Here is a 24,314-nt window from a genome sequence, read left to right as displayed (position 1 = left end):
AGAAAGCATCACTACAAACAAAGCTAGTGGAGGTGATGGAATTCCAGTTGGGCTATTTCAAATTGTGGAAGATGATGCTGTGAAAGTGCTGCACTCAATATGCCAGCAAATTTGGAAAACTCAGCAGTGGCCACAGGACTGGAAAAGGTCAGTTTTCATTCCAATCCCAAAGAAAGGCAATGCCAAAGAATGCTCAAACTACCACACAATTGCACTCATCTCACACGCTAGTAAAGTAATGCTCAAAATTCTCCAAGCCAGGCTTCAGAAATATGTGAACCGTGAACTTCCTGATGTCCAAGCTGGTTTTAGAAAAAGCAGAGGAACCAGAGATCAAATTGCCAACATCTGCTGGATCATGGAAAAAGCAAGAGAGTTCCAGAAAAACATCTATTTCTGCTTTATTGACTGTGCCAAAGCCTTTGACTGTGTGGATCACAATAAACTGTGGACAATTCTGAAAGAGATGGGAATACCAGACCACCTGACCTGCCTCTTGAGAAATCTGTATGCAGGTCAGGAAGCAACAGTGAGAACTGGACATGGAACAACAGACTGGTTCCAAATAGGAAAAGGAGTACGTCAAGGTTGTATATTGTCACCCTGATTATTTAACTTATATGCAGAGTACATCATGAGAAACATTGGACTGGAAGAAACACAAGCTGGAATCGAGATTGCCGGGAGAAATATCAATAACCTCAGATATGCAGATGACACCACCCTTATGGCAGAAAGTGAAGAGGAACTCAAATGCCTTTTGATGAAAGTGAAAGTGGAGAGTGAAAAAGTTGGCTTAAAGCTCAACATTCAGAAAACGAAGATCATGGCATCCGGTCCCATCACTTCATGGGAAATAGATGGAGAAACAGTGGAAACAGTGTCAGGCTTTATTTTTTTGGGCTCCAAAATCCCTGCAGATGGTGACTGCAGCCATGAAATTAAAAGACGCTTACTCCTTGGAAGGAAAGTTAAGACCAACCTAGATAGCATATTCAAAAGCAGAGACATTACTTTTCCAACAAAGGTTCGTCTAGTCAAGGCTATGGTTTTTCCTGTGGTCATGTATGGATGTGAGAGTTGGACTGTGAAGAAGGCTGAGCACCGAAGAAATGATGCTTTTGAACTGTGGGTTGGAGAAGACTCTTGAGAGTCCCTTGGACTGCAAGGAGATCCAACCAGTCCATTCTGAAGGAGATCAGCCCTGGGATTTCTTTGGAGGGAATGATGCTGAAGCTGAAACTCCAGTACTTTGGCCACCTCATGCGAAGAGCTGACTCATTGGAAAAGACTCTGATGCTGGGAGGGATGGGGGCAGGAGGAGAAGGGGACAACAGAGGATGAGATGGCTGGATGTCATCACTGACTCAATGGACATGAGTCTGAGTGAACTCCGGGAGTTGGTGATAGACAGGGAGGCCTGGCGTGCTGCAATTCATGGGGTCGCAAAGAGTCAGACACGACTGAGCGACTGAAATGAACTGAACTGATTGTATTGGTTTTGCCATACATCAACATGAATCCACCACGGGTGTACACGTGTTCCCCATCCTGAACCCCCCTCCCACCTTCCTCCCCGTACCATCCCTCTGGGTCATCCCAGTGCACCAGCCCCAAGCATCCTGTCTCATGCATTGAACCTGGACTGGTGATTCGTTTCATATATGATATTATACATATTTCTATGCCATTCTTCCAAATCATCCCACCCTAGACCTATTTTTGATGTATTCACTGGGGGAGGTGAGTTCAGCATCCTTCTCCTCTGCCATCTTGATCTCCTCCCAGTAAAAGCACCATATTTAGAGATATGGACCTGAAAGAGCTAAAAGTTGTTGAATTGGGGGTATATAAATGACAGTTGAAGAATGCTGGAGTGGTTTTTATTACAAGCTTTGTGGTGCCATTTGAGTTTTTAAAACCACAGCATGTGTTACTTTGATAAGAATGCTATATTTCAAACTAAAAAAGTACATATTCTTAGTGTATTTGATAAATGCACTCAGTGAGGTGTGTTTTGGTGATGTGGGCAAGACCCATATGCAAGATATCTACTGTTTTTAAAGTAAAACCCAAATGTTTGTAATAATAGGGGGCTGATAACAATTGTAATCTAAATATTCAGCATTAGCAAAACATTTATAAAAATCCAAAAAATGTAAGACACACAGAAAATGAGACATTTCCTTGTATGCTGATATGGAAAGACCTCCAGTCAGTATCATTCCATGAAAAAAAGCAAAGTGCAAGAGAGTCTTCAAAGAATGATCATGTTCATGTATTATAGAAGATATATATTGATAGACATGTGCTTTTATAGTCATAGAAGGCTTCTGGAAAATTAATAAAGTAACTGCTTATTTGTGCCTTTAGAACGTGGGACTAGGTATCTGGGGAGAGAGACATCAATTCATTGTATGTCCTTTTTTTTTTTTTTAACTGTAAATTGTTCACTAAGTCACTACGCTTCATTTTTTAATGAAAAACTGCCAATGTGAACTTTCTAATCAATCTGTTTGAGAAGAGACTATGAATACCCATGTTTAGACATAGACTAGGAGGTTTGGAAGATAAGGGATGACACTCTACAAATGTTCTCTTCACCTAGGGGTTTTGAGTGTAAGCTCATTGTTCTTGGAAGAACCAGTGCCCTGGGCAGGGTGTGTGTGTGGTGGGGGGAACCCAGCTGCAGAGTATGTAATTCTTTCTCTGTTCCTTTGTTTCCAATATCTAGGGCTTGTCCTGAACAATATGAATGCAGAGATAGCCACAAAAATCCTGACTATAACTACACAAATTTTGACAACTTTGGCTGGTCTTTTCTTGCCATGTTCCGGCTTATGACCCAAGATTCCTGGGAGAAGCTTTATCGACAGGTTATTTATTTATTCATTCTGTCCCCACCCCCCCACCTCCCTCTGCCGCCCCCTGCTTCCCTGCCTCCCTCTCTCCCTTTCCACCACTTATCTATCGTTTATTTATAACCAACCATCTCTCCTTCAACTTTGTCATGTATTTTTTATCCTTAACAATTGTACTGTTAAATTCTCTTTTTAGAATTCCATTAGAAACATCAAAAAGACTATAAATGTGATATCTGGAAGAAGAGTACAAAAAACTCTTCCTAGAAATATCAGCCCTCACCAGATTCCCCACTGACTGCAGTTCCACCACTAGTACTTCAGCCTTCATGCTGCATTGCTCTCTCTTGCCATTTTTATGTAAAAAACACAAATACCCATGAGAAAGTCACAGTCAAGTCACTAGGACTTCTGTGTGAACGTACAGATGGTATTTCCTTACTGAGGGACAGAGCATCAGAAGCTCCAGTTGGTGGGGGAGGCAATAGATGAGGTTGTGGGCAGCTGAGCCAATCAGGGCTGGGGAGAGACCAATTACTACTGTCTAATCTCTGCTCCAGGTGAAGTCACCCTGTGTGTTCTGTCCCTTGCAGACTGTGCGTACCTCAGGGCTCATCTCGGTCCTCTTCTTTGTGGTGGTCATCTTCCTGGGCTCTTTCTACTTGGTTAACTTAACCCTGGCTGTTGTCACCATGACTTATGAGGAACAGAACAAGAATGTAGCTGCTGAAACAGAAGCCAAGGAGAAGATGTTTCAGGAAGCCCAGCAGCTGTTGAAGGAGGAGAAGGAGGTAGGGGCACATGATATCTGTTAATGGGGTCTGCTTGGGGGCATCCCAGAGGCTGTGGGGTCTGACACTTAAGGTTTCTGTACAAGGCCTGTACAGTGCTTTCCCAACTAGTGATTTTCTGAGAATTTTTAAGCCCCTTGCAGCTGGCTCTGCTACAGTCTCTCACAAAGATGCCCAGGAACAGGGCTCTTGAGAAAGGGATTTTGATGATCTTTGGCTTTCTGAACATGAGCCTTCAAAGACAGATCCAAAATTGCTGGCTAGATACATGTGTGTGAAAAGGAAGGCTCTTCTCTAGGCTTTCTTGTGGGAAGCTGAAGATGTTTGTGTCCAGGGACTTTGCTTGAGAGTGTTTGGAAAGCAATCATGATGGCTGTAGAGATGACAGTCATGATCATCTCTCCTCTCTTGTAATTCCTGTTATATTTACAGGCCCTTCTTATTGTTTCCCTGGAATCTTGATTTTGTTTTTCCCAGTTCTTAGAGCTCAAGATTCAGTTTTAAGATTTCAAGGCAGGGATCATGTTTTATGCTTTTTCTCATCCTCTGCAGAGATTTGTCAGGAGGAAACCCCTCTTAAGTGCTTGATATCTGCATCATTAAACACAGACATTTCGTGAGTACCTAGCACATACAGGACACTGTGCTAAGGGTTGGTGGCACAGAGATATTGAAGAGTCAACGCTGCCTTCAAGGGCTGCAATATTGTGAACAAACAGGACACATTCCCCACATAAACAATGGTAAAGATAGCATACTCCAGTTGGGCAATTTGCAGTTGAAATGGCCCAGTGCTACCAGAAGAGAGGGGAGAATGCTCACCAAGGTGGAAGTCGTTTGCAGTGTTCTATGAGAAGTGTGATCTGTTCATTAATTGCTTTTGTTCACTTTCTAAGGCTCTGGTTGCCATGGGAATTGACAGAAGTTCACTTAATTCCCTTGAAGCATCATCTTTTTCCCCAAAGAAGAGAAAGCTATTTGGTAGTAAGAAAAGAAAATCCTTCTTTTTAAGAAAGTCTGGGAAAGACCAGATTCCAGGATCAGATTCTGATGAAGATTCTTCAAAAAAGGCAAGTTTTGGCCAAAGAATTTATGATATTTGAGCACTGCTCAGGGGGACAGGTCAAGTTGTCAATCTAATTGAAAGGATTCATTCAGTCAGTCAGTCATTTATCCATTCATCCACTTGCACATACTTCCCTGCATCCATGGGTCTATCCAGTTATCCATTTATTTACAAATATCTGTTTAAAGTGTTGACAGTGTTTATTTGGCACTGGAGTAGGTACTGGAGATACACGGGATATATAACACAGACATCTAATAATGTAGGCACAGTGCCAACAAGGCACTTACTGTTCAGTGTGATGACCAGCATGATGGGCACAGGGAGAGCAGAGCAGGAGCAATGTCTTAGGGGCAGTGTTTATTTCCTCCAAGGCAAATGTTAGAGATGTTAGAGCACAAGTAGATTATTTGGGAAGTGATCGCAGGAAGTACTGCGAAAGGAGGGGAGAAGTGATACATGGAAGAGAAGGTGGTCAATTAATGTGCGTTATTAAGTCAGTGTAATCTCCTTGGACTGAGGGCACTATTTATACACTACCTTTGGTCTATCATTGGATCAAGACTTCTGGAGTCAGGAAACAATAATTTATGACTTGCTATGTGTTAGGGTAACAGTTATTTGGGTTTCCAAAGAAAGCCCAAGGATGTGTGGATGGGACCAACAATAACATCTGTTTCAGACCACCAGCCCCAGACTTGATGGGGACTGGGAAAAGAGCAGTGGATCAGAAAAAAGTTCCTAGAGGAAGCAGTGTGTAAGCTGAAAGGATGAATTAGCCAGGTTAAAGGAAGAATGAAGCTCCACATGCAGAGAGAATAGCACATGCATAGGCCTGGAAGCAAAGGAGAGCAGAACATGACCTAGTAGAAAATGTGCACGTGCACACTCACACACACACGTGTGTGTGTGTGGTTGGTGGGGATGGTGGCAAGAGGTTCTAGTGTGTGTGTGTGTGTGTGGTTGGTGGGGATGATGGCAAGAGGTTCTAGTGGTAAGATGTGGACCCTTGTAAAAGGCCTTGAAGCCAAGCCAAGGAGTTCATTCTTTACCCTATATGCAAGGGATAAGCAGTATGGAAAGGTTTTAAGCAGAAGAGTGATAAAGACCAGATTTACTTTGTGGAAATCCTGGATTCATCGAAGAGAGGGGATTGGAGGAGGGTGAGACTGGAGGCCACCAGTTAAGAAGCTGTTGCAATGATCCAGGTAAGAGGTGGAAGTGGCTTCAACTATGGTTCGGGCAGTGAGGATGAAGAGAGATGAACAGGTTACAGTGGATCTACAGAGGAAAAGATTTGGCAAGTGATTATATGCAGAGGGTGGGAATGATGAGGGTGGGGATGATGCCAGTTTATGGCTTGGGTAGCTGATTTGTACTGAGATGAGCAGAGAGCATGTTCTGGGGGCCGAGGAAGATGGCAAGTTAAGTTATGCACATACCAATTTTGAGATGCCTAAGAGAGTGAAAGAGGAGAGTGAAAGAGCTGGCTTAAAACTCAACATTAAAAAAACTAAGATAATGCTATCTGCTCCCATCACTTCACAGCAGATAGATGGGGGGAAAGTAGAAACAGTGACAGATTTTATTTTCTTGTGCTCCAAAATCACTGCGGATGGTGACTGCAGCCATGAAATTAAAAGATGCCTGCTTCTTGAAAGAAAAGATATGGCAAACCTAGCCAGCATATTAAAAAGCAGAGACATCACTTTGCTGACAAAGGTCCATGAAGTCAAAGCTAAGGGCTTCCCTGGTGGTGCTAGTAAAGAACGTGCCTTCCAGTGCAGGAGATGGAAGAGATGTGGGTTTGATCCCTGGGTCGGGAAGATTCCCCTGGAGGAGGGCATGGCAACCCACTCCAGTGTTCTTGCCTGGAGAATCCCATGGACAGAGGAGCCTGATGGGCTACAGTCCACAGGGTTGCAAAGAGTTGAACACAACTGAAGTGACTTAGCTAGCACACAAATGATTTTTCCAGTAGTCATGTTTGGATGTGAGAATTAGACCATAAAGAAGGCTGAGCACCAAAGAATTGATGCTTTTGAATTGTGGTGCTAAATAAGACTCTTGAGAGTTCCTTGGACAACAAGGAGGTGAAGTCAGTCAGTCCTAAAGGAAATCAACCCTGAATATTCATTAGAAGGACTGATGCTGGAGCTCCAGTACTTTGGCCACCTGATGCAAAGCACCAACTTATTGGGAAAGACCCTGATGCTGGGAAAGATTGAGGGAAGGAGGAGAAGAGGGTGACAGAGGATGAGATAGTTGGATAACATCACTGACTTAATGGACATGCTTTAAGTAAACTCTGGGAGATAGTGAAGGGCAGGGAAGCCTGGTGTACTACAGTCCATGGGGTTGCAAAGAGTGGGACATGACTAGGGACTGAGCAACAACATGGGGCATTCAAGCCAGGCTATTGTTAAGGCAGTGGGATATGCAGAAAACAAGCTATGAGAGGATGTGATATAGAAAAAAAAAAAATCTTATTTAAGGTGGGGGATGTTTTGAACATGTTTTAATCCTGGAGAAGAGAAATCAGAAGAGAGGAAGATGTAGGAGATACAGGCCAGGGAATAATGGCTAGAGCCTCCTTCCTGAGGTAGTGGAAAGATGAAGGAGGCAGAAAGTGGGTGTGCATATCTGAGCCTGAAACGGGGAAAGGGAGTTCAGGGGCCTTTGAAGTAGATGGACGGACTTGCCCCACTGCTATGAGCAGTTCCCTGGTGGAGTGACAGGGTAAGATCCCATGGTTTAGACTAGGCTTCTTTGCTGTCACATCACAGCATAGTCAAGAAATTGCATGTATTTTTTAATATTTTGGAAGTTTTTCCTCATTCTTAACCTAAAATGTCTTTTCCCTTTAACTCTTAATAGAATAAGAAATGGCTATTGCAAGACTACAGGCTGCCTTTAGAACAGCTTTTCACTAGTTCCCTATAAGGCCATGGTTGGTCAGAACTTTTGGGGGAATAAGTAATTAAAAATACCTGAGTTTTCTGGATAGCTGAAGGTTTATGAGGTTATGTCTTTTAATTTCTAGATACTTTAGAATTTTAGATAAGGTGAAAATCAATAAACTCTTAGACACAGCCTGAAAGAGTACCTGAAGTTTACTACTCTAAGGATTTTGTGATATTTATATGACTGTCCTTCTTAGTTACAAAATTTTTTTGTTTTGTTTTGGGGTTTTTCATTGTCTGTTTTTGGTATTTTTGCCACATGGCATGTGGGATCTTGGTTTCCCAGCAGGGACCGAACTCATGCCCCTTGCATTAGAAGCGCAGAGTCTTAACCCCCGGAACACTAGGAAAGTCTGAGTTACTGTCTGTTTCAAAATCTATTTAGACAGCCACTCGAGGCATTTCACTGTCTGGCCTCAATTCACCTTTCTGAATTTATCCCCCACTTCTGCCCCTTGCAAACATTGTTTCTAAATTACACTTTTTATTGCTTTCATACCCCAAACCATTGTGTATTGGTTTTTGTAAATTTGTTTTTTGCTTTTTGTTGACAATGAATAAAACACAGAGAAATGTTTCTGTAGATATGACTCTAGACTCTAGAAATGTGTATACATAAAAATATGAATGTTCAACCCATATTCCTCTTATGTATTAAATGTGAATTAAGAAAATTGAACCTTTGGCGTGCAATGAAGTTGAAGTGAGTTGAGCATCTTCACTGCATGTGGCATTGAAACAAAGTTTGTGAAGTTTTGAGGAGAGGCCGCCCCTTCCCTCAGAAGGTCCATCATGCCTTCTCTTACAGCCACACCTCCTTGAGCAAACCAAACGACTGTCCCAGAATCTGTCAGTGGACCACTGTGATGAGCACGGAGACTCCTTCCAAAGGCAGAGAGCGCTGAGTGCTGTCAGCATCCTTACCATTACCATGCAGGGTAAGTTGTGCCTCCCAGGCCAAGGGGGAGCCTAAGTTCAATGATGTCCTTCCCTTCTCCCTCTCTCCAGCTCCCTAGAAGCCCTCTGCAACCCACCATGGGTACTTCTGCACAGTGACTCCCAGTGCTTCTTTGGAGCATGTGAGCAACATGGCTTTTAAGAAGCAGGCCTTCCCCGTGGGCCCACCCTGAGCTGCCTCTTGGGTAATGGTGGGACCAAGAGCACCAAGAAGACTTCCTGTTCAGGCCACACAGTCACAGGAGGTTTCAGTGACAATGATAGTCAGCCAAAGGAGAGAAAACATAGAAGTTTCCAGGAGGTGACAGTTGTCATTGAAGTTAGAATAGGAATCTGTCATGAACAATAGAAGAAGACCTGTGCATACAGGCTGGTACCATCTGAGGGACCTGATAACCACAGGTAACCGGGGACCAAACTGAGGGGTTGGTGTTCAAGGGCAGGACTCAGGTGCTAGCAAGAATGGGGTTAAACGGGTTCTTAGCACTTCTGAGTCCCCTCATGAAGCCCTAACATTGTGTGGAAATCAGGGTGCCTTTTCTGACCTGAAATTAACTGATTGCATGCCTTTTGTTTCATGCTTATAGATGGCCCTGCCTGAATATCTCCCTTTCCCCTGGGCCCTGGAAGCTTCCTGTGCTCTGGTATAGCCATCACCTTGGTCCGCCTTGGGTGAACGTAACTTGGGCTTATGTCTGTCTCTCTCATAGGTTCATAGCCAGTCAGTGTTGACTTCCCCATCTGTATCTCTGACAGTGCAGCCCTGTTCCTAGGTGCTCAGTGTACATATAAAGACTTGTACTTGACTATGCCACATGAAAGCTCAGTGTGGGAAACCTTGTTAGCCACACAGCAGTACTCTTCTTGACTGATCATGTTGTAGCACAGAAGATGCCAGGGAAGAGGGAAGAAGGACACACGGGCAAAGAGCAGCCAGACTGGCGCATAGCCAACTCCTCAAGTGCTTTTTCATTCTTCTTCTCCAGAACAAGAAAAATCACAGGAGCCTTGCCTCCCATGTGGGGAAAATCTGGCATCCAGATACCTCGTGTGGGACTGTAGCCCCTGGTGGCTAGACATTAAGAAGGTCCTGAGAACCGTGATGACTGATCCCTTTACTGAACTGGCCATCACCATCTGCATCATAATCAACACTGTCTTCTTGGCCATGGAGCATTACAAAATGGACCAGAATTTTGAGAATATATTGTACACAGGGAACTTGGTAATTTTTAAAAATACGGAACGTATTTCAAACTTTGAATTATGACTCTTGCAAGTCTAGCTATTTTGTGCATGGTCTAACCTAACATGGGTCTTTGGTCCTCTTAGGTGGAGTAGAGGGAAAAAATGACTGTTAGAATTGTATTTTTACCCATTTCAGTAACTTTCAATGGGCCCCTGTTCACTCTCTAGTGTGGTATGTCTAGTATGGTTCACGCTCTAGTTAAGGTATGTCTTTAGTCATCTAATGGATGACTAAAGATTCATTCACTGGTAAGACAGAAGCAAGTAGACATCTTCTTTTTTCTGTTTTGGCTGTGCTGAGTCTTCGTTGCTTTGCTCTTCAGCTTTCTCTAGTTGTAGTGAGTGGGGGCTCCTCTTTGTTGCAGTGCCTAGGCTTCTCGATGTGGTGAGAAGTGGGGGCTGCCCTTGCTGCTGAGCACAGGCTCTGGGCACGTGGGCTCAGTAGTTGTGGCTCATGAGCTTAGTTGCTCCGTGGCATGTGGAATCTTCCTGGACCAGGGATCGAACTTGTGGCCCCCACATTGGCAGGCAAATTCTTATCCACTGTGCAACCACAGAAGTCTGCAAGTAGACATCTTAAAAGGTCAACTATTTTGGATAATCAAGAAAATACTAACCATATCCAAGGACCCATGGTAATGAGTACCATGGTACCTAGTCATGTTAATGACATCATTTGTCACAAAATAATGTCACTGCCATTGCTAAGTGTTATTTTCCCTGTAAGGGTGAGTCAGGGCCTGGAAGCTTTAGGAGATTTACTTTCCCAGGAGTGGGTTGCGAGGTAGAGAGTGAGTGGGGGTAGGGTTCCAGATGAGTCTGCTTCAGTAGTCTCAGTTAAATTGGAAAAACTAAGATAGGGGAACAGACTTTTCAAGAACTGTTCACTTTAATTCATAATTCCTGCAGAAGGCCCAAGGGTAAATTAGTTTCCCAAGTATCAGAAATGGTAAGTACTCAGTGAATGTTCTACCCTAATTTGCTAATGAGTTAATTAGCTAAAAACCTTATCATAATGTCAAGTCTTTTCTTCTTAAAGTTTCATGTTATTTTTATAATTTAAAAAGCAATACATGTTTTTTAATTTTAAAAACAAGGGAAATACAAAGAAGAAACTAATTTCTTATGGTCTTACTAGCGAAGATGATCATTTTTAGCATCAGAATATTTCCAAATATGTATGTATGTGGATGTTTAAAATTTTTTTTACATTGACAAGAACCCAAAGTACCTATTGAATCAGGAGTTGGTCCACAGAGCTGCCTCTGTGCATCAAGTTTAGGATGGTGTAGAACTGTAGATGGGTGCCTGTCACCTTAGGTTCCACATCCCATGAAGAGGAGCAGGGAACTGCAGTATAAGACCAGGGTGGGTCTCCTTATAGATAGTCTGTATTTAGGTTCTTTTTCCCATACTGCCTTTAGGGAGAAGTGCCCTTTGGGTATGCATATGTTGGATTAGATTCCATGTTGCACAATGAACCTGACACACAGGTTACCTTCTAACAGGCTGGGTCTTCTGGGATCCAGGCCAGGGTGTTTGGTTCTCTCCTGTTGAGGTGTCCCAGAATGGCCTGACAAGGTTGTTTCACTTGGAGGGAGAATGTTATGTGACCTCAGGGCCACAATACCTAGCCCAACAGAGTCAGAAGGACCCATCTTTCAGTACCTCCTGGTAGATAGAGTTATTGGATAAGTTCCAGAGAGTACTCAAAAAGTCTCTGACAGGGTTGTCTCCATAGACAGGGCTTCCCAATTGCAAAGGTGGTCTGTCCATCACTTCCCCTGTTGATCCAACTATCGGAAATAACCAAAGCCCACCTCTCATATTTCCACTGACCAGGCATCCCAGGTACTGATGTGAAGTTGCATTTTGCAGTTGGAAGGTGGCTAATTAAGTGACATTCTTCTCCAGAGGCCAAAGGCACAGATACATTGTTGGTGTCTGAAAACACAGGCAGCAGCTGGACCTTGGGTCCTGGAAATTGAAGAGAAACATGCAAAGCTGATTATATAGACTGTGCATCCATTCCATGCACCCCATTCGCTACACATGCAAAAAAGGGAGCAGCCACCTCATCTGTTGTGCCCCCATGATGGTGATGATGGGAGGTCTTGGAGCCCTGGGCTTGAAGGAACACATCCAGACTTCCTTCCTCTGATGGGTGGAGCCGGATTAAGCTGGCCTGTGGAGTTCTGTGGACTACACTCAGAAATAGGCTCTCTAGGCTTCAGAATTGCTTGAATCAAGGGGAGTCCATTGAGCTCCCAAGAAGTCATAAGTAGCAATTGAATTGGATTGCAAAACTGATGGTTCCCCAGGCATCTAGTGATGCTGTCAGGCTAAGACACCTGAAGCCTGAAAGAGACAGGAGGAGGAAGAGTGCGTCAAAAGGGGAAGGAGAATCCTGCACAACTAACTGGAACACACAACACTGCATGCTTTTAGGCACTGGTTGTGGCATTTTGGGGATAGACAGCAATGTTGGGGGCTTCCCTGATGGCTCAGCGGTAAAGAATTCGCCTGCAGTGCAGTAGCCACAGGAGACGCGGGTTCGATCCCTGGGTCAGGAAGATCCCCTGGAGGAGGGCGTGGCAACCGACTCCAGTATCCTTGCCTGGAGAATCCCGTGCACAGAGAAATCTGGTGGGCTAAAGTTCATAGGGTCGCAAAGAGTCGGACAAGACTGAAAAGTGTTGGATAAGACTGAAGAGACTTAGTACACACATGCACACAGGCAGCAGTATTTAAAGGGAAAATATAGATATAAGCTTTGATTTTTCTTTGCCACTCTTGATTTCTTTTTATTTGCCTATCTGGGGTTTAACTTTGCCCATCCTTTTATTTTAACTTGTGTCATTTTATTTTAGGGTTATATTTTATAAATAGTCATTTCATTATTTATAAAAATAGACCACCTGTTACTTTTAATAAAGAGATTTAATCATTTATAGGTTGTTGCTGTTGTTTCCAGAATTAAAGAGGAGAGTCTTATAATGAACAACATTTAAAAAGATTTTAACCCTTTTTATGTGAAAGTCACTCAGTCGTGTCTGGCTCTTTGCAACTGTATAGTACATGGAATTCTGGCCAGAATACTGGAGTAGGTAGCCTTTCCCTTCTCCAGGGGATCTTCCCAACCTAGGGATCGAACCCAGGTCTTCCATATTGCAGGTGGATTCTTTACCATCTGAGCCACAATAGAAGCCCAACCCTCTTTTATTAAAAACAAAAAACCCTTTTTATATTACTGTATTATTTTCATACTATGGTTTTCCGCATTTCTGCTTAATTTCTGTGTGTGTTTAGGATAGAGAATGTGCTATTTGCTATGAAGAAATGCTTTGCCTTATTTTCTGCAAAGATATAGGAGATAGATTTTGAATATGGCTACTGTGCAACATTTTGCAAGTTTCTTAAGCCTGTATTTATCTAATTGTTAAAGGCAAAGAATTATTTTTCTCATGGAAAAGACATAGTTTAGTGCTTTTTAAACTCTTGCCCTTCCTTTTAATTCTTTAATATTTTGTTCTGGAATGATGTGCCCTGCATTCTGAGGGAGTTTTTAAGATTATATTCTGATTCACTAATCTTCCTTTCAACCATAACCAACTCAGGGATTATCCTCTATATCAGGTTGCTCAAAGATATTTTTTCTGTGTCTGGGCACTTAAAAAATTTTTTTTTTCTGACCAAAGTATTGAGGTTGAGTGTTTAGATAAACTGCTTTTGTATTTTGGCTTATGAATGATATTTATCTTTACTTTTCAGAACTGTTGTGAACTCCCCTCACTTTGGAGTTGTTAGTATCTTAAAGAGAATTCAGAGGAGGAATTGCTTGACACTTCCTATTACTCTGCCATCTACCAAGAAGCCAATTTTGCTTTATTTTTTTTTAACAGAATGGAAAATAATATTTATTCTCCATCCTGATGCCTGTTAGCTTGGTGATACTGGAGTGGAGGCTGGGGTGGGGTGGGGTCATGGGGAGAGAGGAAAAGGTAAAGTGAAGTCCATCCTACAGTGGTAAATGTTTCTTCTTCATGGACTGCAGGGCATATTGTATCAAGTATGAGAATACAGTTTATTTCTTTGTAACCTCTGTAATTCCCTTGGACATACCTTCTTTTTCTCTCTTTGTTTTTCTGCCTCACTGTAGGTTTTCACTGGCATTTTCATGGCTGAAATGTGCCTAAAAATCATTGCGCTGGATCCCTACCACTACTTTCGTCGAGGATGGAACATTTTTGACAGCGTTGTTGCTCTTCTGAGTTTGGCAGATGTGATATTAAACCATATAGTTTCAGGAAAAAGTTGGATATCATTTCGTTCCTTAAGAGTGGTAAGGCACTTACTTTCTTATTTTACTGAATAACTTATCTGCCAGGATTGAAGAGTCTTCAGTGAGTTCAATAGCTAGTTTCCGATTAAAGCTTACCATCTTACCTTGATCTGAGGACAAAAATTACACTCCTCCTGCCACCCAGGTCTATAATACACTCGTGAGTCCCAGGTGGTCTTCTCTCTGTTGAAGCCCTACTCTCCTCCCTCCCCTGCCACAAGATGACCCTTCAGGCAACCAGACGCAAAATCATGTCTTCTGGTGTCAGGACTGTGCTCCCTGCTGTGTGTGCAACCCCTCCAACCATCTTCCCCACCCCCCAACTCTAAGCCAGGCACCCTCACAGCTGGGCTTACCAAGGGGGATGTACTGCAGAGCCCAGGACGGGGGCAGGCGCTGCCAGTGGGTGTTGTCCCACAGGGTCCCTCCTCACTGTTCCCAGTAGCACAGTCCTTTTCTGCAGGCTTTGCCCTTCACCCACAAACCACTGGAGGCACCCCAGTAGCCTTTGCCGAGTACCTGATATGTACAGGGGAAGACTGAAAGGTGGGGGAAGCACTGCCTTCAAGGAGTCTGTGGTCTAGGGAAAATATAAGACGTGGCCCGGAAATGGCCATGCGGCAGACCCCGTAAGAGGTATGGGCAGAAATCACAAAGAAATCACATCTGGGAAGGGAATCAGGAAACCACAAAAGGTTACCTCTTATCCTCTTTCAAAGATTTACTTTTTTGGAGGGGACATGGATACGATTTTTTTTCTTTTTAAAAACTTTTTGTTTCATATTGAAGTATAGCTGATTAACAATACTGTGATATTTTCAGGTGAACTGTGAAGGGACTCAACCATACATATACATATATCCATTCTTCCCCAAACTCACCTCCCATCCTGGCTGCCATATAACATTGAAAAGAGTACCATGTGCTATACAGCAGGTCCTTGTTGGTTATCCATTTTAAATATACCAGTGTGCACATGTCCATCCCAAACTCCCCAACTATCTCTCTCCCCCACCCCCCATCCTTCTCCCCGGCAACCATAAGTTCGTTCTCTAAGTCTGTGAGTCTCTTTCTGTTTTTCAAGTAAGTTCATTTATATAATTTCTTTTTGGATTCCACATATAAGAGGTATCATACAATATTTCTCCTTCTATGTGGATAGGATTTCTAAACATGTGGAATAAGACATTTGATTCAGTTACTTAAGCATATATTTTATAGTTGGCATATATTAGAAAATCACACTGCTTAAAATCAGGCATTATTAGGCTGCTCCCTAAAGTTTTATTGGTGCTTGGGTGAGCAAAATTACATTTGCTTTACTAATGGTTAGGCTTATTATAGCCATGCTCTGAGGCAAGGAGTTCTATGAGTTTGTCTGTGGACAAGAATAGAACCACATTTTCTCCCTGAGATGCCCCCAGTTCCCCTTATGTAGACAGCAGTGGTCCCTCTCTTGTGATAGAAGTCTAACTGACCTGCAGTATCTACCTGCCCCTCCACAAATACTGGGTTGGCCGAAAAGTTTGTTCAGGTTTTTCTTTAACATCTTATGAAAAACCCAAGTGAACTTTTGGGCCAACTCCAAAGTTGACACTTAACAGGATTGTACTTTGGAGTGAAACCATTGGTTTACATTAAAAGTTAATATAAGAAATAATCTGTGAAACTAGTTACTGTGCTTTTTTCTGTTGTTGCCTCCTACAAGTTTCCACGGAGAGAATTTTTCTCTGGAAAAAGAGAACGTGTCTTGAGTAGTCCTCCTAGGCGCAATACATCAATTTGTGAGCTCAATTATATAATGAAGGAGTTAACAAACTTTGTCTGTAAAAAGCAGATGGTACATTTTTTCAGTCTTACAGGCCATATGGTCACTGTAGAAACCTCTCAGTTTGCCATCAAGCACAAAACTAGCTGTAGACATTAGAGTACACATGCGCATGGCTGTGTTCCAATAAAACTTTATTTACAGACATGAAAATTGGAACTTTATACAATTTAAATGTGCAATGAAATATTTAAAAAATTATTTCCAACCATTTAAAGATATAAAAAACTTTCTCACCTGTCAGGCCATGTGAAAGCAGGTAATGGGATGGATCTGGCCCTGGGCGCAGAGTTTTTGACTCTTAGTATAGATAGTGAAGGACAGGGAAGCCTGGCATTCTGCAGTCCGTGGGGTCACAAAATGTTGGACATGACTTAGCGACTGAACAACATCATATTGGGGGCTTCCCCAGTGGTGCTGCAGTAAATAACCCGCCTGCAATGCAGGAGATGCAGATTTGATCCCTGGGTCAGGAAGATCCCCTGGAGAAGGAAATGGCAACACACTCTAGTATTCTTGTCTGGGAAATCCCATAGATAGGGGAGCCTGGTGGGCTACAGTCCATGAAGATCACAGAATAGTCAGACATGACTTAGTGACAGCAACAACCAATATTATACAGGGTTCCAATATATTCATTTTGTTTAATTAATGTGTATGCTCAGTTCTACCATTATGATCCCAAAGTCTTTATCACTTAAAAAAATTAGACCAAATGTTTCATTTTTAAAACAAAAAATAGATATGGGTGAATATCAGATTGGGGCATGGAGTTGCTGACCATGTTTAGGATGGATTTGGCTTTGAAAAAATTTTTGAAAGTTATAAATGCTATGGTTTGGGAACAAGTCATTTGAATTATAGCTGAGCAGGTGGAATTTGTCCTAACTGGCTTTTCTTCCATTTTTGTTTATTGTCTTTTTTTTATTATTATTATTTTTATAGCTGAGGGTCTTCAAGTTAGCCAAATCCTGGCCAACTTTAAGCACACTGATTAAGATCATTGGCCATTCTGTTGGAGCCCTTGGAAACCTGACTGTGGTCTTGGCCATTGTGGTCTTTATTTTCTCAGTAGTTGGCATGCAGCTTTTCGGCTCTAAATTCAATAACAGAAAGAATAATTTAAAGTCCTGTGACCCTGAAGTCCTGTGTTTACGGCGCTGGCACATGGGGGATTTCTACCACTCCTTTTTGGTGGTGTTCCGCATCCTCTGTGGCGAATGGATTGAAAACATGTGGGAATGCATGCAAGAAGCTAACCCAACGCTGTGCGTTATTGTGTTTCTGTCGATCATGGTGATTGGAAAACTTGTGGTGAGTGTCTCAGTTTTGTTGTTGTTGTTTTAAATGCATGGGCTAAACAAATGCATTAGCTTCTTTTCCAACACTTTACTAGTGAAAATTGTTATTTAAATATAGTATTATAAATTTAATGTTATATGATATTCAAAAATCTGCATTTGAATTTGATTTGAAGACAGTATGGTAAGCATGAAAGAAAACCTGTCATGTAGTACTTTAAAGATGCCCCAATGTCTATCCTACTCCAAGTGATTATTCAAATCGCCACTGATTGGCTGAGGTAGGGATATTTTACTTAATTTGGTCCATAGATGTAAAGAATACATCATGCAAAATGCCATGCTGGATAAGGCACAAGCTGGAATCGAGATTGTGGGGAGAAATATCAATAACCTCGGATAAGCAGATGATACCACCCTTATGGCAGAAAGTGAAGAGGAATTAAAGAGCCTCTTGATGAAGGTGAAAGAAGAGAGTGAAAAAGCTGGCTTAAAGCTCAACATTCAGAAAACTAAGATCATGGCATCCGGTCCCATCACTTCATGACAAATAGATGGGGAAAACCGTGGAAACAGTGACTGTTATCATTTTCTTGGCCTCCATAATCACTATGGATGGTGACTGCAACCATGAAATTAGAAGACACTTGCCCCTTGGAAGAAAAGCAATGACAAACCTAGACAGTATATTAAAAAGCAGAGACCTTACTTTGCCTACAAGGCTCTATAGTCAAAGCTATGGTTTTTCCAGTAGTCATGTATGGATGCGAGAGTTGGACCATAAAGAAGGCTGAGCGCTGAAGAGTTGGTGCTTTCAAACTGTGGTGTTGGAGAAAACTCTTGAGAGTCCCTTGGACTGCAAACAGATCAACCCAGTCAATCCTAAAGGTAATCAACCCTGAATATTCATTGGAAGGACTGATGCTGAAGCTCCAATACTTTGGCGACCCGATAGGAAGAGCCGACTCATTGGAAAAGACCTGATGCTGGGAAAGATGGAAGGCAGAAGGATAATGGGACAGCGGAGGACAAGATGGTTGGATGGCATCACCAACTCAATGGGCATGAGTTTGAGCAAGCTCTGGGAGGTGGTGAAGGACAGGGAAGCCTGGCGTGCTGCAGTCCATGGGGTTGCAAAGAGTCAGACATGACTGAGCAACTGAACAATGACAACAAAGATGTAAAGAAATGTCCACAGAGTAAGGTTTCTTGCTGTTTAAAAGAAGGAGGAGGAGAGGAAAGGAAAAGGAGGAGAGAAGGAAGGAGGAATGATGAAAAAAGTGGTCCTTTTTCTTCCTCCAGCCCTTTTATGACTGTGACTCTTGGTAGAACCAAAAACATCATGCAGCCATGAGAAGTACCAAAGCAAGACAAAGTCAGCACTAAGGAAGGTAGACTGAAGGTGCAACAAACCTATTGTCAGGGCATAATTGGTCCCGTCTTCTAGTTTCAAACATCTTGTCATGTGGCATTTTCTTATTATGTAAGCTTGCCCTGTATCTGTTACTTACAGCTGGAAACATGGTACTCTATGGAGAAATTAATTAAGTGTACACCATTGAGGGTGTGACGAGACAGGAGACAGTCAAGGATACCTGAGCATAAGATCTCAGAATTGAGACTATCATGCAAATATAATTAATGATCCTCATACAAATATAATTAACTGTCCTCAGTATCTAATAAATGGTGTTAGTAGACAGCAGGAGATACGCAAGATCAAGGGAGTGGGAAGGGAGTGCTAAGAAAGACATTGTGGGAGACACGGTACTTGAAAAAGGCACTTCAGAGGCAAAGTGAAAGTGAAGTTGCTCAGTCATGTCTGACTCTTTGCAACCCCATGGACTGTAGCCTACCAGACTTCTCCATCCATGGGATTTTCCAGGCAAGGGTACTGGAGTGGGTTGCTATTTCTTTCTCCAGGGGATCTTCCCAACCCAGGAATCAAACCCAGGTTTCCTGCATTGTAGGCAGACCCTTTACCCTCTGAGCCACCAGGGAAGCCAAAGAGGACTTAGCAAGTAGAGGGTAACTTGAGCAAAGATTCAGACTTGGGAATTCTCATTGTGAAGCTGAGGAAGTGTGACTGGACCCATTAACACCCACAAAACTCTTCCCCCAGAAAGCTGTATATTTTTGAACTGGTGAGAGCCACAAACAAAAGAGGTAAAAAACCTGCACGAGTGTACCATCTCTCAAATTGTGCAGATAGGAGAGGACCTTGTAGCACAGCGGTTCTAGACATAAGACTCATATCCATGTGGGCAATTCCAGCAAAAGTCCAACCTCATGATTCTGGCTGATCCCCAAGGAATATCCACTTTTGATTTTGCCACATGGTTATGCCTTTCACCTTACCCTGGCCAGGCTCTACAATACACACTGCTTATACACAGACAGACTGCATCTGGCTGTTTGCACCCTTTAACTTCAGTTTTCTTTGGTCTTATCTTGATGTCTCTATTACTTCCTCAATCTTCTCTCCTTTTCTTTATTTTATAGATGAACTTTCTTGGGAGACAGAAGGACGTAGAACTTTCATTTGATTTTGTTTCTAGTCTTGGGGAAAAGTTGTTGTGGAACCCTACTGTGTTGTTTCCTTTGCTAAATTTTCCCTATGTCCCTCTCCCTTTGCCCCTTCCTAGGTACTCAACCTCTTCATTGCCTTGCTACTCAATTCCTTCAGCAATGAGGAGAGAAATGGACACTTGGAGGGAAAAGTCAAGAAAACCAAAATCCAGATAGCCCTGGATCGGTTCTGCCGGGCTTTTTGTTTTGTAATACATACTCTTGAGCATTTTTTCAGGAAGCATTGCAGGAAGCGACATTTATCAAAGCAAAAAGAGGTGACAGAAGACCCTGGTGGAAAGATCAAAGATATCATTCCCCTGGTCACAGGGATGAGAAAGGGCCCAGAGATCTGGGAGGAGTTTGGCGTACTAACTTCTGTACCAATGGCCTTGTATGATCGGACTTGGTTGGCCCCACTTGCAGAGGAAGAAGATGATGCTGAACCCCCTGGTGAAGATAAGGCACAGGCTGTCACACAACCTGAGGCTGGAAAACAGGTACGCAGGTTCATACATAGACTCACAGATCGTTTAAAGCTGGAGCTGCCATGGGGTACTGGTTGCCTGCCCTGTCCTGAGCACTATGCAGAGATGATAAAGGTATACAGTGTGGTGGCTGCACCTCTGGGGCTGGTTCTAATCATGGTCTGCACATGTGGCACAGGTGGGACATACCAGAGGAGTTCAGAGTGGGCTGGGGCAATGAGGGAATCCAATGCCTTTGGTTGGGCACCAAAAGAAATATAGAGTTGGAACTGACTGAAAGGTGAGAAAAGGAGTGTGGAAGGTGAAGTGAATATAGCATAAAAAGAGATTTTGTTTCTTATGAATTGCCTGCCACCCTGGGGAGGATGTCTTAGCCACTACCCGGGATACTCGGAGGGGCAGTAGTCTCTCATCTCTCAGCCTCCCTCTTCCTGCATGGAATCTCTGCCCTGCGGACTAGCTGGAGTAAGGGAGATCAAGGCCCCAGTATTGTCAAGCTTTTGAACTTGGAATAGAGTCTCTGTTCTATGAGTAGTAACTAAAATGAAAAAAGAAATCCAACTTCTTGACCACATTCACCAGAAATTTAGCCTCTTCAACTCAGATTTGGAGGAGATGAGAAAAGCTGTGACCTGCACATTCTAATGAGATACATGTCTCTTCATTGGGAGCTGAGGGCAGAGGGAGCCCCATCTTCTTGGTCACATCTCCCTTCCCACCCCCATCAAACTGAGCTGGGGGTGGGAAGTGAGAGAACAGGTCATGGCTAAAGTGCCATAGACTCCTGCTGTTATTACTGAATAGCACAGATTTTTTTTAAAAAGTAAATATTTCTTCATTTGCTGTATGCCCTTAGGACAGTTTAAGAAACCTTAAATATATTTTTACAAATATTTCCCACCATTTATGTTAATTTTACTGTGAAACATTCTGCTGAACTCCTTATTCTACCATCTAAGAAGCAACACTCTGAATATCTTTTTTATAAATGTATTAATTTTAATGACATTTTTAGATTACTATACTAGTTTTATTCTTTTTCCTCAAGGAAATTAACCTCCCTGTAGTTAATTTTTGAGGACTACTGATTTTATGTTTGTCTCATCATACACTTTGGAATATAAATTTGGAAGTTCATCTTTGTGGGAGGGTCTGTCACCCTCCCTGCAGTCTAAGTTCTGTGGTATCTTTAATAGACCCTTCTAAGGGATCCATTCAGAACTAAGTCTTATCTTGGCAGCTGACTCTTCTCTAATAGTGATACTAGGCATTTTGCAGATCCAGTCGCTAAGCCAGTGGCTCCCTTTGCCCAGATCTTATTTCTGAGGCTGTACTTCCTCCTGCCTCCCTAGGTATGCAGCTTTGTATAATTGTAACCCCAAGCATTGGCCACAACTCTTTTAACTTTCTCTCTTACGTATAAGAACTTCAACCCAGCCCAGAGTTTCAAGCTTTGGGTATAACTCTGGTTTCCTTTTTCACACAGGACACTTTTATTCATCATTACTTGCTGCATGCTTTAAATTGTTATTACTTTATTTTTGTTCTGTGTCTGGTCCATAGATAATGTGTATCTGTTTTTTGTGTATATGTGTTCAATGGGGAGCAGCATTCTTAAATTATGCCCATACAATGTCAGATTCACAAGAACCTTCACATATATTTTAGGACGAAACCTTTCTTAAGATGTGACTTTGCATATCCTTGGATTTAGCTGCAGGTCATCAGACAAAATTCATTTTTTATTTTTATATTATAATATATTTTCATATTTTCTGTATGTGTTTCGGTTGCCTATATTGCCAGCTCAATCCTCTGTACCTAAAAGAATACAAAATTATTTTCCAAATTATTCTTTTAATAGTTTTATTCGTGTATTTTTACATTGGAATATCAAGTGATTATCATTTTTAATTTTTACTGTATTATGGCATCGTAGTATTTTTTCAGGGATAACTAATTATACCAGTACCATTTATTAAACAATTTATTATTTAGCCATTGAATTGAAAGGATACAGTAAGATTCACTTCTTAATTATTTGCTGAATTTTGTATCAAATCATGTTGTTTTGATTACATTACTTATGAGTAAGTTTCATTATATGTTTCCTATAATAGTTTTTCCAGAATTATTTTATGTTGAGTTTTTTCAGGAACAGTTTTTAAAAGTAAAGAGAAAAAGTTAAATAATGTCAAAATTTTCATGATGAACAGAAAACCAAATAGAATTCAAACTTGTTTCATCCCAAGTGAGATGTCCAGGAGGAATATTAATTCTACTCTTGGTTTCTCAGTGTCAGGCCAGCGAAGTCCATCAGAAGAGCAAGGATCTCACTAGTCCAGGAATTCAGAGTGTGGAAATTGATCTATTCTCTGGAGATGATCCTCCTATGTCAATACAGAATCTTCGGAAGGTAATTTTCCCAGGGTGTTCCCAGAAGAAACATAGCTCATCCACTTACCTTGTTCAAAATAGCCACTATGGAAAAATATCTAGATTAGTACAGAGCAAACTGTCAAACTTACATTATTAAGCAAAGATCTAGCCCAGGGTTTCTCAGCCTCTCCAGTATGACATTTGAGCCCAGAAAATAATTCTTTGTTATGGTGGACTGTTCTGGGTATTGTAGGGTGTTTAGCAGTACCCCGCCTCTACCCACGAGATGTCCATAGAATCCCCCCGCCATTGCAAAAATAAAAAATATCTTTAGACATTGCCAAAGTGTCTCCTGGAAAGTAAAATCAACACAACCACTGTTCTAAGCCTATTATTCTGGGACTTGAGGTAGCTGACAATTTCATTGTCAGTAAAGTGGCCTTCTCCTCATCACCTGGCTTCTGTGTGTGGTTTGACAGCAGATCAGAGGTAAGATGTGGAGGGAGGAAAAGGTTAAGACACTGTGTCATGTGCTTCATCCAAGGGAGAGGAATTAGAGAATTCTGTCTTGGAGTCAGGGCTGGTCAGAGCATTTAGGACAGAACCTAACAAGAGGGATACTTTCTAGACAAACCTCATACCTACCTAGTTCCATGCATTAAAAGTCCTAAAATAAGATATTAGGTATTAACCATGGTGACAGAGAGTGTTGGAAAATGATTCCCCCTTTCCTTTGTTCTGATGTGTAGAAGTCTGATGCTGCGAGTGTGCTCTCAGAATGTAGCACCATTGGTCCACAGGATCCCTTTATGCGGGTACTTGAAATGATTCCCAAAAAGGAACCAGAGAGGTGTTTGCCCGAAGGTAAGTGGCAATATTCCTACATTCAGTTCATAGAATATTTGGATGGGATTCTGTTATTTGAAGCTCTATAGTTTGATAGATCCTTTCTTTCTAATTCTACTGGAGACAAAAGTGAAGAGAGTCTCCCCTGGCTTCTGGAGACCATTTCAGGAAATTCTTGATTCAGGTGAGGTCAATTCATACAGCCCAACTTATAGAGTAGAAACTTGGCACAACTTTTCTAGAAAGCTCACCGAGCCAGTATTCCTACCACTTGGTAGAGTTCCCAATACATCAATTGTCAGGATATCCTTGAGGTCATAGATCAAGAGAACTTGACCATAAATCTGGGGTTGGCTAGAGCTGTGGCCAGGCCCTCAACTCATCTCTCAAGACTTTTTTCTGGGAGAAGGCATCCAAGATGGTGGTGTGGGAAGACCCCGAGCTCACCCCCACCCGTGGAAATACCAAATATACACTTACTTGTAGAGCAGTTTCCCCTGAAAAAGACTCGAGGACTGATGGAACAGCTACTGCATATAGATAGAACATACAGATCAGGTAGGACAGATGGAGACTTGGTATCCATGGGAACTGCACCCTCAACTTAGTGACCTATAGGAGGAAGGGATATTGTTGTGGGGCCAGAGCACAGACCCACCCACCTTGGGATCAGCAA

At 42.2% G+C, this 24,314-nt stretch overlaps 1 protein-coding gene across 1 annotated transcript in view; it reads left to right on the top strand.

The window, feature by feature from the left end:
- SCN11A (sodium voltage-gated channel alpha subunit 11) overlaps positions 1 to 24,314 on the top strand; it is an 89,583-nt gene that overhangs the window by 26,864 nt on the left and 38,405 nt on the right. The window contains exons 9-18 of the mRNA XM_015459490.3: positions 2,735 to 2,876; positions 3,455 to 3,652; positions 4,549 to 4,722; positions 8,490 to 8,619; positions 9,625 to 9,863; positions 14,046 to 14,228; positions 17,002 to 17,370; positions 20,003 to 20,425; positions 22,710 to 22,829; positions 23,542 to 23,656. Of these exons, the coding sequence (XP_015314976.1) occupies positions 2,735 to 2,876; positions 3,455 to 3,652; positions 4,549 to 4,722; positions 8,490 to 8,619; positions 9,625 to 9,863; positions 14,046 to 14,228; positions 17,002 to 17,370; positions 20,003 to 20,425; positions 22,710 to 22,829; positions 23,542 to 23,656 (2,093 nt within the window). The remainder of the gene's footprint in view (positions 1 to 2,734; positions 2,877 to 3,454; positions 3,653 to 4,548; positions 4,723 to 8,489; positions 8,620 to 9,624; positions 9,864 to 14,045; positions 14,229 to 17,001; positions 17,371 to 20,002; positions 20,426 to 22,709; positions 22,830 to 23,541; positions 23,657 to 24,314) is intronic.

Source organism: Bos taurus, chromosome 22 (assembly GCF_002263795.3).
Source record: "Bos taurus isolate L1 Dominette 01449 registration number 42190680 breed Hereford chromosome 22, ARS-UCD2.0, whole genome shotgun sequence".
In the NCBI taxonomy this organism is placed as follows: domain Eukaryota; kingdom Metazoa; phylum Chordata; class Mammalia; order Artiodactyla; family Bovidae; genus Bos; species Bos taurus.
This window is presented reverse-complemented; position numbering and strand designations above follow the sequence as displayed.